Below are 15,908 nucleotides of genomic sequence, written 5' to 3'. Positions count from 1 at the left end.
ACTGTTTGCTCCTGGAGCACAGCTCTCAATGACTGAACTAAAGGATTCTATCAGAAAACGAACAAACATGTCTCGTCAAAAAAAAAAAAAAAAAACCTAGGCAAACGTTTTTTTCGTGGCTAAAATAGTCGACCATAAAGGGCTGCAATTTATTATGTAAAACTCTATAGAATTTTAACTTTTTTTTTTTTTTGCCCCTATAGCATTCCCAAGATGTCATTGTCTCCATCTTCAAGTTAAGACCAGGTGACCTGAATCTCCTCCTCAGCAGGCTTGAACCGGAGAACCAGGTAATCAAATATGCGAGAACAGGAATTCTAGGCACTCGTGGCTGCAGTTACCCGGAACTTTGAAACAATTTAAGTTTTACAGCGAAGCTGTTTATGGCTAGGGTTCCGTGGATTTTTCGTGTGCAGTGACTAAAAACTCTACGCTCGCACCGCCGCACGTGCACGCCTTCCCCACATAAAAGATTCAAAGTAACTAACCAAAATAAAGGGCTGACGAACCCGCGTGCAAGGTGCCATTTGTTTTAGGCTTTTGCTTTAGCACAGTTACTGCTGCAGATGCTGGCATGTGCGGCACGTGGAACACCATTCCCTGCATTCTTCTTGACGCTTGGGTAATTTAGCAATAGGTCTATTAGTAGATTAGTTATCAACAGGCACCATTTTCAAGATCAGTAGACTCAGGTAGATATAATGGTTTCTCAAAGATTTGCCGCTGTGCGACTCGCGTCGGTCATGTCTAGGCTCGCACCGCCCTCTCTTTGTCATTGTTCCAAGTGCTTGCGTGCCTAGCTTCCTTGCTTTCCGCTCTCCCGGGGTGGCGGTCCCGTCGCACGTGTCTAGATTTCTGCGGCGTTCGGGGCGGGCCTGTGTCGTGTGCTGAACAGCTTCGCTGGTCATCCACCTTCACAGAGTGAAATGGCTCATGGATGAACTACAAGGATGGAAAATTGTAATCAATGTAAAGCTGAAAATAAATGTTTAATGAGGCAAACTTGCGCCTACAAACAAAATAAAATGAGGTGTCGAGCATCCTTCCTTGGCCACAGAAGGGTGACTATCCCTTCCGTCACTGGCGTATTTCGTTAACAACACTCTTTCCCTCGCTTTTCCCTTGTGGGCACTTCTAGCGAGGCAGTTTTCTTACCTAGTACTTTCACAGCTTTGTTTCTGGCTGCCAGCCACCATGAAATATGGGTGGGGTCGCAGCTAGGTGGCTGTATCTAACCTCACATCTTTTAATGTAATGCTTAATATAGTCGACCTTTGAAGCTACGGCAGCACTAAGCGACCAAAGCATTGAGGCATCAAAATAGGTCCAACCACTTTCATGGCACGTAACGGGGCAAACAGAAAACTTTGAAAGTAGGCCATGTAATATTTTTGCTGGAATTTTTAATAATTTCAACAATGGCTATCGAGAAACGTTTGCTACAATTTCACGGTCGCATAACTTCAGATTTTTTTTTTCTTGTCTCTGATATATGGCAGATAACTCTGGGAGATATAGAGAAGGATCGAATTGAAGCACTCGTTGAAGCAGCGAGGAAAGTATGTTTATCTTCGAGTCAAGAGTGAGAAGGATGACATCTGGGCAATGCCATACACTCCTTCCAGAGCCTGGCAGTGAGCCTGATCCAGTCGTGCGTGCGGGGGCGGAACGAGGACAGTGAGCTGCGGATCCCCAGCCCCACCACGGCCCACCTGCAGTCCCCTCTGGGACTGGGTTCCAGGTGGGGCACCTCTCTTCTTCCTTTGTGCTCAGTAATAGTGGGGAGACAGAACTGTGCAGTGGAAAGGAAGGCACCGATATGGTTGAAGGGGGTAACCGAGGTACCGAAGGTCGCAGCTGAATGACATAATGACTCTTCAGGACCAACAAATTGTGGTTCAAGCGGGGCGTGAACCCTCCCCTAAGAGTAGCTAGAGAGTCCATTACTGGTTTTCAAAGCAGGGACCTCTGCACAACACTTTGACATACAGTAGGCTCGCAATAATTCAAACTCGGACATTTCGTACTCCCGGTTAATCCAAACAAATTTTAAAATTTTGTTCATCCCGCCTTATGTGCTCATAAGCCCCTTAATTGGAACATTGTTTTTGTGCAATTCATGCTTTTTTGTTCTTGTGGCCCCGTTAGTGCACTTCTTTCCAAGCACTGGCGCACTGCAGAGAGGCAGGCAGACCCGCGGAGCTTGCTTCCGCGGGTCTTGCTTCTTTGCAGTGTACTGGTGCCCAGTGGGAGGCACACTCAACGGAGCTCAAGCAGGCACAAATGAGATATAAAAGCGTACACCACGCGAAAGTTTCTATAGCAGCTTGAATGGACACGGTGACATGGCATAGGTAGACGTCTCAGCGTCTGCGCAAGTTGCTGTAAAAACTTCTGCACATTGCCCATTTTCATCGCTCATGTGTCCCCTGCTTAATGGTCCACATTCGACAACTCCTTGGCCCAATGAATAAACTTAATTTTGTTTTGAGTTGTCATGTGCTGTCTAAACAGTCCATGATAAACATAATTTTTGGGAAAGAAATAAACTTGTGTCATACATTTCACCAATGTTTCATGTGTGACTTACCTGCTTATGATCAGTAGGCCTATGTAGAAGAAACCATTAAATATCTGCTTTGTATGGGTAGTCAGTTGTATGGAAAATCATAATTTTATCTTTCGTCATATTTCGATGAATTTCTGATAATTCATACAAAATTCGTGGCTTCCTGGAGTTTGAATTAATGAGAGTACTATATTGGGCAATACAGGTGATGGGCGTGGAGAAAGATTGCATGATAAAAATAAGAAAAGATTCAGGTGAATCGGTCAGCTTTCAGCAGCTTGAAAACCCGAGACCGAGGGGAAAAAAAGGGGGGGGAGGACACCTCTGTGTGTGGCATCTTCCTTTTTTTGTACCTCTGTTTCATGTTTCTGAGACGTTCAAAGTATGGATGTTTGCCTGCACGTGGATGAAGGGGCATACCTAGTAGAGGCCGAACATGCACCTTACCGTCTCCCCGCGCTGCTTCCCGAAAAGTGTCCTGCTCCTGCGAGTGGCACTGGACGTTGTCTCGATGCGCAGGAGCCGCAGCCGGTCGAACACTCCACTGCAGCGCTCTCTCGAGGAGGAAGAGGAAGACAACACTGAGAACCTGAACCCCGAGGAACGCTACAACTCGGAGCTGCGGCGCACCACGGCGCAGATCCACGGCCTGAACCTGGATTCTGGGCGGGGGATGAGCTTTGAGGAGAGGCGGGAGGTGGCCCCCGCCGCCCTCTCCATGCTGCCCCCGCTAGGGGGGGGCACCCACCGGCAGAGGCTGGCCCCCCAGAACTGGGAGGAGGAGCGCCTGGCCCCCCTGCAGCGCCTGGTCAGCAGCCGGGAAGCCTCGCCTGTCAAGCGTATGGGCTCCTGGGAATACGTGCGTGGACCTTCCTTTGTCCCGTCTCTCCTGGTTGGGTCTCCGTTGGCTTGGTCCTTTGTTGTTTTTTTGAGGAACCAGCTTTGGTCCTTGAGGATGGGAGAGTTATGTCAGGGCCCTTTTGCTGCCAGGAAAAGTGTAGCTTGTCTGTGTTCTGTTATGCGTGGAAGACCTGCGAACCATTGGGGGCATCTTAGAAAATATGAAGTGACCTCGCGCTCATAGATTTCGGAAGTGTGGGAGCACAGTACACCTTTATGGGCAAACCGGACTTCTCAATGGGATATTAGTAAGTCGCCTCAATCAAGCATGCACATTTCTTCTTTCCCCAAAGGTCTAGAAATGATCTTTGAGGCAGTGCAGTTGGGCCTTTGCAAAGGTTTGCCAGAATACCTTTTGAAACCCTTCAGAAACGTGCTTTCTTATTTGCCATGTTGCTTCATTGCTTCCCACTTCACATCTCTATGTATTTGACACTGTTTGGGGATTACAACCCTAGAGCTCCAGTTTGCGCATGTAGTCGCCGAGCGATTTTTTGGGCTTCGCAGGCACCAAAACAATGTCAGTATAATAGAGCAGTTAGAAAAATTGGCAGATTAAAATCTTGCCTTTGTTACGTCTAAGTGGGCTTTAAAAAGCTTTAAATAGGGCCCTGCTTCAGGTTAGGCCTCCGCTTGCGATTGGCAACTTTCTAGTAGTTTGAGAATCGCTGCCTTCTTTTCTAGCATTATGGTAGAGTACTGTCTGTGCTTCTTAGCGAGACATCGCGGCGGCGGAAGACAAGATGGGGCAACGCCGTCCGAGCCAGCATAGTCCGAAAACACGATTCACCGAGAAGAGATTGAGACAAGAGGGGCAAGTAATTTCATGACTGCAATAATGAATGAACAAATCAAAATGGTAACAACAATGATGGTGTTAATGACGTGCAGCTAGAGAAAAAAAAAACATACAGCGCCACCTAGATGTAGGACTTTGCAATATTCAGGTAGCACTGCCAAAGCAGGCTAATTCATGCGCAGCCAACATAGAATCCATAATGGCTGCTTCTTAGCAATGTTTCCCACCGATCGCTTACTACGATTCTTTCTAAAAAATCTAACTTTCAGACTTTAAGCTGTCCAAAACATTGGTCGTGAATATGCACTATTTCTATCCGGTAGGTCAGAGTTCCTCCTTTCGGTCCGAAATATCCAAGAAGTCCGAAGTAGCAGCGTCCGAAAAATCGGTCAGCGACTGTTCATCGATTCATTTAAAGCACCAGATACCTGGTGCTCATGTCACAATATTGTTAGAATTTGTTGTCTTGAGTGTAAACCTGGCACAGAAATCTCGCAACAGAACTCTCGCCTTAAATTTTGCTACAATTAAATCTTCTGGCTTTCAATTCATTTCAGGATGGAGATATGAATCTTCATCGCATTCGGAGAACGTCGCTTGACGGAGGTGTCAGCAAAACAGGTATTCAAACGTCCAATTTGTGCTGGGAATCATTTTAATGAGAGCAACAACTAAAAACTTTGCAGAAATCATTTTGTTATTTATAAGAAACCAGTGACTTGGCTACCCTGTTCAAACACACACATTTATTTAGCTAATAGAGCACATTCTGGAATAAAACATCTGGCTGGCAACCTTTATGGAACTTTGTAATATGTGGTGCCAGCTGAACGTGAAGGAAGGTTCCATACAAAGAGACAGAAAAGGCGTACACACCACTGCGAACCCATTTATAACGAACAGCAGGAAACGCTACGATCAGTTCAATATAGCAAAAACCATTTACAACGAACTTCCACGATGCGTTCGTTGTAAGGCAAGAGCTTCTTTCTTTCTCATCTCTTCGCTTCCAAATTGCAACAACGCGCTAGAATTTTTTATTTTTTTTTGCATGCGTGCAGATTTTGTTTTTAGCGTATCTCCCCTGCTGAATCACTTCTTGGAAAACCGCTTTGGGATAAAAAAAAAAAAAAAAAAATTCTGTGCATGTGTGCAGTGCGTTTTTTTTTAGCTTTCTCGCTTTTTGAATTGCTTCTTTTTGCTCAATTTTGTTTGCAGCTTGAGCTCCTAAATTTCCTTTCTTTCCTACTTTATTTTTTTATTTTATTTTTTTTTTTTGTGGGGGGGAGGGGGGGAGAGGGAGAAACAGGCTGGAAGACAATTGTTTGCGCGTTTTTGGAGCCTTCTTGGGGGAAAGAGTTCGATATAGGTTGTTCGTAATAAAAAGTACTTTTTACATGCTCTTCTATTTAAATTTTCCGCGAGTTCGATATTGACAATAATTCGCTTTATGGGGGCTCGTTCTAGACGGGTTTCACCGTAGCAGCTACATTACATTTCAATTCATTGAGGGACATCTTCCTCCTCTTCTACACTTATAATCAAAGACCGCACTATAGACCCTTTCCGAAATTGAGTACCATCTGGTGACTGACATGTCGGTGTACTTTTTGCTGTAGTAAGAGCGGCAATGAACCTGTAGCCCGCAGTATTTTAGCTGAAGAAAGCCTCCTTCTTCGCTGTTCCCAACGAGGGCAAAAGCGTCGGCAAGTTTATTCTTGTCACGTGGACCACCAGTCCAAAATCAACATAGTTTAACTTTCAAAAGTATTTTAAGGAGCGCCTGTCCCACGCTATGCTATTTGCAGAGCAAGAAAGCACCCGAATGACGACGGACCTGAGCGCATGACGCATCTCGGTGTCGACAGCAGCGCCAGAGCTGCATCGTGACCCGCTGCTCCTTCTCTTGCGCGCCGATTCTGACAGCTCCCCTTCTAGCTATCGCATATTTGCACATCAAACTTCTTTTTTTCTCGTCAACTATTTGTGTATCTCTTCACTAGATGGCGCTGTAGTTTCAAAGTTCAAAACTGTTGCCAAACTACTATATAAAACAAAATGTGATGAAACCACAATTTTTGAACAAAACAAAAAAAAATCTGTGGTTTGTTGCCTGTAGGCAACACTCGTCAACAGAGGGTTAATTAAACAGTTACTAGCCCAGTGGTGTGTATGCCTTTTCTGTCTCTCCCTGTATGTAACCTTCCATCATGTCCAGCTGGCACCATATATAGTAATAAACCAACTAGCTGAGCTTCAAGCCGTTACAAGGATTTGGTAGATGCAGCTACATTCCTTGACCAATGGTTCATTGGAGAAACCTGCTTTCCTGCATATATACTTCAATTGTTAATCTCAAATTTCTTCCTGTCGTACAGAACAAGACACACTCGGCAACATTTTCGCCATCCTTCAGAATCCTAACAGCCGGTGGGTACCTAGTGATAGGCCTTTCAAGAGGGGCGCAGAGGGGCCACACGCGGACTTGCATGCGTTCTCTTGTGTAGGACGGAACACCGCAAGCAGGCCATCTCCGAGCTGATGCCACTCACCAAGGACGGTTCTCCGGAGCTGTGGGATGAAAACTTCCGCAATGTGCTCAGGTGCCTTGTGGAAAACTTGGAGGACCATGTGGTGAGTGAACCCTGAGTAGGAAAAGTGCTCCTCATTTTGCTCTCCTATCTTCCAGGGAATTTCTTCCTCTTTTGACCTGTGGATGTAGCAAACCAAAGCAATATGAATTTGAGCTCTAAAATAAATTGGTTTCAACTGAATTGGGTTGAATACAGGTGTAGAGAAAAACTTGGACCGAGAGCGCTATATGTGCTGCTGTACGTTGGAGAAATGAAAGCGTAATCTTACAAAAGAAATGCACACGGTGTCTTCTTTTTGTTTTGTTATACTTGTCTAGGGCCTTTCCTCTTTCATTGAGAATGCCTTTCTGCTAACAGCCTGCTATTAGACCATTGTCCTGAAATGTTGCTTCTGCAGGTCTGTTGCAACTGCTAAAGCTCTTGTAATGTTACAAACAACCAACTCTGCAATCTCCTTTTTTTTTTTTAATGCAATAGCATTAGTGTTTGCATGACAGGGAAGAGCTGATGGTATCCATCTGTGGACAAAATAGTGGAAAGGGAAGCGCACTGCGTAGAGAAGAGGAGAGTAGCGAAGGACAAAGGCGTCGTTTCGCGTATGCCTCGGAGCAGAAGCCAATGTGCACACGGTTGCAGGGGCGAGTCTGAACTTGCAGGTGTGCGAGTGAGAGTGAGTCGCACTCACTCTCTTTTCCATGGTCATAGGCCGTTTTCTAAAGTTTAGACACAACGACATCAAAGTCGTTAATCATTGAAGGCACACACTCAATATTAAAAATAAAAAAAATATGAAACCCGATTTTTGTGGCTTCTACAAAGCTGCAAATAGATTGATTGAAAAAAAAAAAAAAAAAAAGTCCCACAGGGAATCGGAAGTATTCTGTGCGCTCACTGCGTAATTCTCAACATGGCGTCGTTTCGCGTATTGTTGAGCTCACAAGGACAGCGATGGCATCGGACAACAGGCGGGAAGGGAAACCTCTACTTCAGAACTGTCGTTCGCGGTACCGGCGAATTCTGTTTTCTTTTGAAAGAGAAATTTTGGACCGATCAAAAAATTGGTATTCATCCCGTACGACACGCCCGGCCACCAAGCTGATTCGCACGAAGACGTTGCCGAGCCGTCGCCCCCTTCTCATGGCTGAAGACAACGCTCGCGCAAACGTCAAGCACGAAGTGCGTACTTCGAGTTGAATATGCGCGCGTACGATTTCTTTACTAGGTGCGAATGTGGCCTCTGCATGGTGCTGCCCGACTTCTACCCTGAAGTCCTTTTGCTGGAGGAAAATTGGCAGCAAACTTTCCAACCTACTGTTGTTTAGCTGCATTCTTACTCACTAAAGTGTTATCTCAGTAGCTCAGTGGAAAGACGTCCGCTTTACACGCGGCAAAACCAAATTCAATCTCATGTTGTTTTTTTTGTTTTTTATTAGATTAATTAGGTAGTCTTCTGACACCATAATAAATCACCTAACAAAAAATGATTAAAAAAAATCTGGGGGGTGTCAATGTCCCTTCAAGTGTAGGTGAAAAATCGCAGATTTGCTTTGTGCGAAATGTTTGCTGTACTTGCTATCTTCTAAAACAGAACTTGTCCACAGGCACCTGTGAAGGTGGCAGCTCTGCGGGCCCTGGCAGAGCTTCTAAAGAGGCAGCCACAGCACTTCCACAGTTATGCTGAGCTCACACTCATCAAGATTTTTGGCGCTTTCAAGCACCCCGAAAGAGAAGTATGTTTCTACTTCTTGATTTTAGAAACTGCAATTGATTGACTACATGCTTGAGCACCTGCAATTTTAATAAAAAAAATAACTTTTTTTTTTTTTTTTTTTTTTTTTTACAGAAGGTATGATTAACATGAACGTATAGCAAAAGCAAATTAATTCACACCCAAACTGTTCAAACTTTTTTTTTTTTTTTTTTTTTTTCATTTGAACCAGTTGGCACAGTTCGGCCAAATTTTGTAGAAGTTTATAAGCTAGAAACCCCGATAATTCACCGAGACTAGCACTGCCAGCAATAATCGGTGTCTAGTTATTGAGGCTCCCTGCTAGAGTGGTCATATCTTCAATCATTGCTGACTTTAGCCAGCATCTTTGTGTCCAAAATGTCCTAATTTTCGGTATGACAAACAAGGCACTCGGAGTGGTACTGTGGCTGGTAGGGGTTAAGCGCCACAGCTTCGTACCAACTCGCTCATGCCGGATGTGGTAGGAGTGACGCCCGTGCCGTTTTCTCGTGATTATCGAAGAACTCGCCATTCTTTAGACACTTAGAGCATGGGTTCTCAAACTAGGCTCCTTCAAACTCGGGGGTTCCACCAAGAACCTACGGGAGTTCCTCGAGCTCCCATATTTCTTTAGTCGTCCCTGCCCCTTTGTAGAGCATTCTCCTAGTTCAAGCACTAGTTTAGAAGATAGGAGCCATCCGTTGATGCAGAACAATCTGGCAAACGTTTCTCGGTATGCGCATTTATCTTAAAAAAGTTCAAAGGCTTCTGCAGTGTTCTACCGCATGAATGTCGTCGTAAAAAAGAAGGGAGCATCGAGAAGGGAGGGTACAGGTTCCGTACGCACGGACAGTCCACCGAGAAGGGAGCTTTCTGCGGCTAGTCCGAAAGCTGATCCCAAGTGTTGCGGGCGTACGGAGCTACAGCACGGGCACTCCGACCGGCGTGCAGGTGTGCCGGGCAGCAGAGGCGTGCTCCATGGAGGCGGCTGCGGCTCTGCCTCCCGAGCAGAGCGTGCGCCTGCTGCACTCCCTCATCGGGGAGTCCGACGAGGACGACGTGGTCATTGCGGCCATCAAGGTCATGTCCAGGGTAGGCCACCTTTCTTTCTTTGCCCGTTCGTTGGCCCTCGACCTTTGGCTACTACCACCCTTTGCTTCGGAGTACCGGCCCGAATCCTCCACGGAGGAGATGGGTTGCACAAAGACACGAGGGTCCAGCTTACGGCCACCGGTAGACAGTTCCTTTGGGAACAGATGGAACGTGGAACCAAAGCTGCGGAGTTACTCTTAAAGGTTCGCTCGAAAACCATGACTGGTGGCTGTTTGGGAACAAGCAGTGTCATTTTTAAATATCAAATTGGTAGACTAGAGTTAGAAATCGGGCACCAGGCTCCCTGGCTTGCAGAGGCTGCAGAATCTGTTTGTTTTAACCGGGCTTCGAGGGATCTCGGTGCCTTTTGCAGCATAGCATCGTTGTGACATGTCGGCGTCTTCTATTTCTGATGCAGCTGGTGGAAGTTCATCCCAAAAGGATCATCGTGGAGCTGCTTCCCCAAATGATGCCTGTGCTTTTGAAAGTGAGCCCCGTTCTATTCTAACATGTTCTTTTTTGCTACAGAACCTTCTTGGCTCGTGTAGTATTGTAAATTTCAGGATGGTGCACTTCTAATGGTGGTAGAGGTTTCCATGCCTTTTCGGTTTTGAGAAAGCTTAAAGGGTAACTGCAAAGAAAAAAAAGTATTTTTTTAAACAGCCTAATTGGGACAAGCGTGTCGCAAAACAAATGTTCCGCGAAAAAAAAAAATTTTTTTATCAGTATTTACGCTACAGGACATAATTTAGTCGGAGTCAGAACCTCTCCACATTTGAAACTCCCGCTCTTTTGAAGAGGAGTACGCCCCGCCCCTCACTCTCCTTGCATTGCGGAGTTGAACGACGCAGCGTCTCGACTTTTGGTAAGATCTGGCAACAATGCACAGTGGCGGTATTGTTTTGGTTTGACGCGGTTTGCGAGCACATGTAGCGAAGACGTGACTGGAGGAGTGCCCTTGTGATGTTCCCGGAAGATGGAAAGTATCACTCGTAATCGTTGTGCGTGCTTTGAAAGCGAAGGGAGTCACAGAATCCACGAGCACGCAACCACAAGCCAAGGTTCACGACAGCGCTGCGTTGGTTTCGGCGATCTCGTTCTGTTTGGTGCAACACGGCGATGCGACAAAGAGCTGAAACGTTCGTGGTGTGTGTAATGCGGTGCTAACACGGAGCGCAAATTGGTTGTTGTGGGGTTGACGTTCAACCAGTTCAGTCCCGTCGTCGTCAGCTGATTTAGTCAAACTGGTCCGGCAGGACGAAGCGAGCGTTTTTAAAAGTAAATCTGCCTCGTTCTGTTTCAAAATGTGGAAGTTTCCCAACGCATACCGTGAGTAAAAAGCTGCGGGCGTTTTCAACCAAATTACGTTGTTTTAATTGAACAATGGACTCCGAATTGTTGCTTTAAATTTACCGTTTTTATGCTTAGTGTTGGACTGTGTTTGCACAGCGACGTGTTGCATAGTGCGGTGTGAATAAATTTGGGCACGATTTCGTACCTGCCTACAGATGCATGATCTGAGACCACTTTTTACGTAGTGGACATAGTGCTTTTTTATTTTGTGTCTAGTCGCGGACGTTAGGTGCATACGGGGCGAATCTCTACGGCCTCCAGAGCGATATGACGAGAACGTAACTGGACATGTTTGTCGCTACGCGAACGCCCGATTGCCTCCAGTTAATAGCATTCCTTTCAGGGCGAAATGGGTGCGGGAAGGCTCACTGTCGGGATCACTCATCCGACATCTCCGAAAAGTCGGTATTTGCACGTGCAAGCAAACAAACAAAGCACGCTAAGCCAGCAAAGAGGGACACGAAAGAACCGCGCTATGAAAGTCAAAACTCCGCGTCGCTTCCTATCACTAACACCTGCGACAGCTGCTAAACACAGACTACTTCACTTCAAGAAGTCTCACTCAAGCAACTGGGTCAGCACGAAACACTGATCATTTCGGCGAAACGATTAGTCGAGGTAGGCGAGACAGGCGGAAGCAGAGATTTCGGCGGCCATGAAAGAATGGCGAAGCTTTTGTTTGTTATGGCATGAATCCAAACGGAAGTGCCTGTCTTGTAAACATTTTGTAAAGATTAATAACTCTCATCACATGGGTTATTCTTTAAACATAAAAATATGCCTTTCAAAAGAAATTTGCAACATATAACAAAGGTTTAGCAACCAAGATCTAAGCTGTCAATCAAACTCTTAGCCAATGAGCAGTATAGTAGCCGATTGGTATTCAACGTCGCGGAATACCGACTTCGTGGCGCGCGATTCAAAACTGACGAAATAGCCGCAAGCTAAAATCGGTCTCACGTAATAAATATTGCTGTAAAAAAATTTTTTTTCTCGTGGAAAAATTGTTTTTTGACATGCTTGACCCAGTTAGGCTGCTTAAAAAAACTTTTTTTTCTTTGTAGTTACCCTTTAAGGCTGTTGAAGGACAATCGAGGAACTCTAACTCCCAACAGCCTTCTATCATTCTTAAAAGAAAGTCCTACAGGTCTGCAACCTGAACTGATTTGAAATGCAGCGCTCTTGCTGTTAGTAAGGAATGCAAGATTAATTATATTTAAAAAGTGCAACGAGACACGGACAAGGAAGACATGCAAAGGCACAGCGCCATCTTCCTTGTCTGTGTCTCGTTGCGGTTTTTAAATATTATGAATCGCCAACTAGTCCAACTCTCCACCCTTGTCAAGGCAGAATTGCTTGGCTTCTGCGATCAAGTTAGATCTACACCGCACCTACAACTGGCAAGGGCCAACCGGATACTCAAAAATTAGTCCGAGAGCCCTAATAAGAGACTCTTTGTGTCTTGTGCACTCGATGACAGAACTCGGCCCCTTGCAAGGAGACCGAGGTTGGGGCAGTCACTGCCTCGAGTTCAAGCCCGTTCTGTCTTCTGCCCAGGCGTACGACCACAGCGAGAGCTCTGTGCGAAAGGCGGCCGTATTCTGCATGGTGACCCTGCATGGGGTGGTAGGGTCCGAGTCGATGAAGCCACACTTGGCATCCCTTACGGGGTGCAAGGTGAGTGCACATGCGCTGTCCCAACAGCTTATGATGATTTAAAAGTGCATTTCTCATTTACTATTACAATATGTGGCGTCGTCAATGCGACGAGTTTATCATATGTCTTTCACATCTCTTACGCAGTTGAAGCTCCTGAACTTGTACATCCAAAGATCGCAGGGCAGCGGCAGTACTCCGGGCTCACCATCAAATACTGCCTCCTCCTCCAGCAATCCGTAACCCCGCACTCCGTCTGTGTGCAAGATAGTGGAACATTGCCGTCGTCGTCCTTTCCGAAATTTTTGTTTTAACAGCGGCAGAAGCGTGTTTGTTTTTTGTTTTTTTTTTTGTCCAAATTGCCGCGGGTACCCCCTTTTTCTGCAGGGACCTGAAACGCGCGGTGCTGGAACCAGCGTGCCACCGGGCGTGGCGCTGTTTCGAACGCCACTTTGTTGTTCTTCCCATATTCCTCCAGGCGAGCCACATGTGGCGCAGTTTCGTTGCCCTCCTCTCTTTATTTGGTTTCTCGCAAGATGCGAGAAGGTGGACAGTACTTCGCATGATGCATAATTACCTACAGCTGTTGCGTCGTAGCAAGTGCCAGTAATCTAGATGCCCCGCCTGTGGCAAGCTTCCCAGGGCCAAGCGTCCGCACGACGAGTGCAGGAAGCGACAGCTTCTGCCGTTTGCAGTCGGCGTGCTCTTACTAATGGCTAGAGCGACAACAAGTGTCCGAGTCTTTCTCCTCTTTTCTTCCTAGCCTTTCTCTAAACTTCTCTTGAGTTGAGGAATGAAAGCATTGCTTTGACTGTGTGACTGTGGAGAGTTTTGTACGGCGTGACTTAGTTGTGGCATGAAATCCGAGGCCTATATTTTACGACACTAGGGTGCTGCCTTCTTTACATTTCTTTTCTTTGTGTATGTACAGTCAAATTCTGACAGGGAGAGCCTAATTGGAGAGGCGTTAAAACATGTTAGCAATTAACCCGGTACTTTAGCGGTGTATTTTAGGGTTTAGCACATTGACTCGCAGTTCAGTAGGAGGAATAACATTTGGCATGAATTGTCTTGTATCGCTGCTGGCAGTAAAACAAATTGTGCACCGAGGCATGCAGCCCTTTCGGGATTATTTATATTGTAGTGAAAATGTTTCGCCATTTTTCCTTCGTTGGAATTCATTTTGCGACGTTCCTTTTGCGAAGATATTACTTGTATAGTGTACATTCCCATGCACGCAAACTTAATGCTTCAGTTTCATTACTCCGCACTACTGGGTCAGCAAAATGTGTTCTCCCTTCTCGAGACCTTCATGCTTCGTTTTCTTTTAATTCTGGAATGGCATGCGAGACGGAAGAATAAACATTTTTACCATCTTGGCATTCTCTTTTCTCTTTGGGATCTGTTCTGGCCGTACAGGCTGTTGCGGTCCCAAGGTTCGACACTCCACCTTGTTCAGGATAAAGGCACCAAGAATTTGAGAACAAATGTTATTGTAGCATTGTACACATTCACACGTCTTATCCGTCTGCTTTTGCGACTCCACTTATTAACCGGGGAACATGACCGAGCATATTTTTCTGAGGGCAGCCAATGAAACTAGTTACTAGAAGGTGACAATGTCGGGGCGTCTTTCTCGAGCGTCCGGCCTTCAGCATATGCTCATTGCCTTTCGTAAAGCTTTGGTTGTGCGTGCGCGCACAAGACTGGAAATAAAGAAGCGCTGCCAAAGGTAAGAAGCTTCGCACTGGAAGCAGGAGAACGAGTGCGACCGAAAGCGTCGCCGTGGTCGGCCTTCCGCGATTGGCCAAACACCCAGTACGACGTCTCGAGTATGATGGATTCTATCGTGGTCAATCAAGAAACCCGGATTTTCGGCCTGTTTAAAAGAGCTACACATTGGAGGAAGCTGAAACTTCGATAGAATGTGACGCTAGCTGTGGTGATAAAATTTGGAGTTTTATCGTCACATTTTCTCTACGAGATGTCCACCTAAGCCTAATCTTCATGAAACTAAAGATTGAGATTGTGGGCGTCTGTAGCATTTATTTTGGTCGGGACACTCGATCTGCAAGATAAAAAGAAAACAAAAAACCTGATTTAGCCACCTACGGAGACAAACTATGAGCCCACCTACCTTGCTGAAAAAAGCTAAAATCTTTCTTTTTTTTTTCATTTTGATACGTAAACTATGTGCCTATACCGGTAATAGAAGAAAGCTTTAATGTTGAATTGCACTAGAAATCCACAATCTGATTAGAGAAAGAGAACAATCTGGTGGATTTTAATACCGAATTAATGAGAATCCATATCGACGATCGAGAATGTTTCTCTTGAGCAATGGGCAAGTATCAATAAGGGGGAAATGTCAACGGCCCACTAGGATAAAACTGTTCCTAGTCACCTTATGTGGGGCTACAGTGATTAGGTATTTTGCTTGACATGCGATTCTAGAAGGGCCAAGCAGGGAGCAAGGCATCTGCTTGTGCAGGGGGTTGCGGTTTCGTCAGAACGACTTCGAGTACTGATTGGCTTTGGGATAGAGGGTGGACCTTGAAGGGCCATCCCCTATTTTGTTTTTCTCAATTGGTTAATAAGAGCACAGCATTCTGATATCTTTACAACCCCTGTGCAACAAGCTGATGAACTTATGCTCCGCATTGTCTTGGCTGTTTTATGTTGTACCCACTCGGCCTATTCCAGGGATATATTCAACCTAACTATCCTAATATAATTGAAAAGGAGCGTGCTGATGAATAGATACGAATATGTGAAAAAATAAAACGTCGAGGACGGGAAAGTACTTTTTTTATATTGGGATATAAATATGTGAAAGAAGTCCTGTTTCCGTACCCATCCTCGATGTTTTATTCTTTCATGCTCTTGCCCCGGGCGTCGTCTGCCTTGCCGAGTGGGCTGTACCTAACATCCGGCTGGCGTTCAAATTCGGTTTAAAATCTTTATCAAGCAATGCTATGCTTGATAAAGACTAACCGGGTCCAGTTGCGCTGTTACCTACGTGCAAATGTAAAAAGAAAAGAAAACTGTGTCAGACTGGCCGGTGTCTCTTGCGAAAAGTGAATCCGGTTGTAGCTATTTTACTATATGAAGTTCGTACTGGTGAAGGGCTTTAGCGACAATGAGTGGAAGTCTGGAATAATAAATAAAAACCTGCTTTCCTGGCTCAATAGACGCAGTGGTTGAGGGTAGTACTGC

General features: G+C 45.6%; 1 protein-coding gene across 1 annotated transcript in view; it reads left to right on the top strand.

Annotated features, from left to right (window-relative positions):
* The window catches only part of LOC115317521 (CLIP-associating protein 1), a 165,829-nt gene extending 151,757 nt beyond the window's left edge, over positions 1 to 14,072 (top strand). Inside the window, exons 32-42 of the mRNA XM_040210576.2 lie at positions 204 to 290; positions 1,626 to 1,741; positions 3,089 to 3,428; positions 4,826 to 4,889; positions 6,647 to 6,698; positions 6,776 to 6,902; positions 8,464 to 8,592; positions 9,543 to 9,683; positions 10,102 to 10,170; positions 12,594 to 12,713; positions 12,840 to 14,072. Of these exons, the coding sequence (XP_040066510.1) occupies positions 204 to 290; positions 1,626 to 1,741; positions 3,089 to 3,428; positions 4,826 to 4,889; positions 6,647 to 6,698; positions 6,776 to 6,902; positions 8,464 to 8,592; positions 9,543 to 9,683; positions 10,102 to 10,170; positions 12,594 to 12,713; positions 12,840 to 12,935 (1,341 nt within the window). The 3' untranslated portion in view covers positions 12,936 to 14,072. The remainder of the gene's footprint in view (positions 1 to 203; positions 291 to 1,625; positions 1,742 to 3,088; positions 3,429 to 4,825; positions 4,890 to 6,646; positions 6,699 to 6,775; positions 6,903 to 8,463; positions 8,593 to 9,542; positions 9,684 to 10,101; positions 10,171 to 12,593; positions 12,714 to 12,839) is intronic.
* Positions 14,073 to 15,908: the final 1,836 nt, after the last annotated feature.

The sequence above is a fragment of the Ixodes scapularis genome, unplaced genomic scaffold, assembly GCF_016920785.2.
Source record: "Ixodes scapularis isolate PalLabHiFi unplaced genomic scaffold, ASM1692078v2 PGA_scaffold0__279_contigs__length_252992795, whole genome shotgun sequence".
NCBI classification, from domain to species: Eukaryota; Metazoa; Arthropoda; class Arachnida; order Ixodida; family Ixodidae; genus Ixodes; species Ixodes scapularis.
The sequence above is the reverse complement of the archived record's forward strand: the minus strand, read 5'-3'. Positions and strand labels throughout refer to the sequence as shown.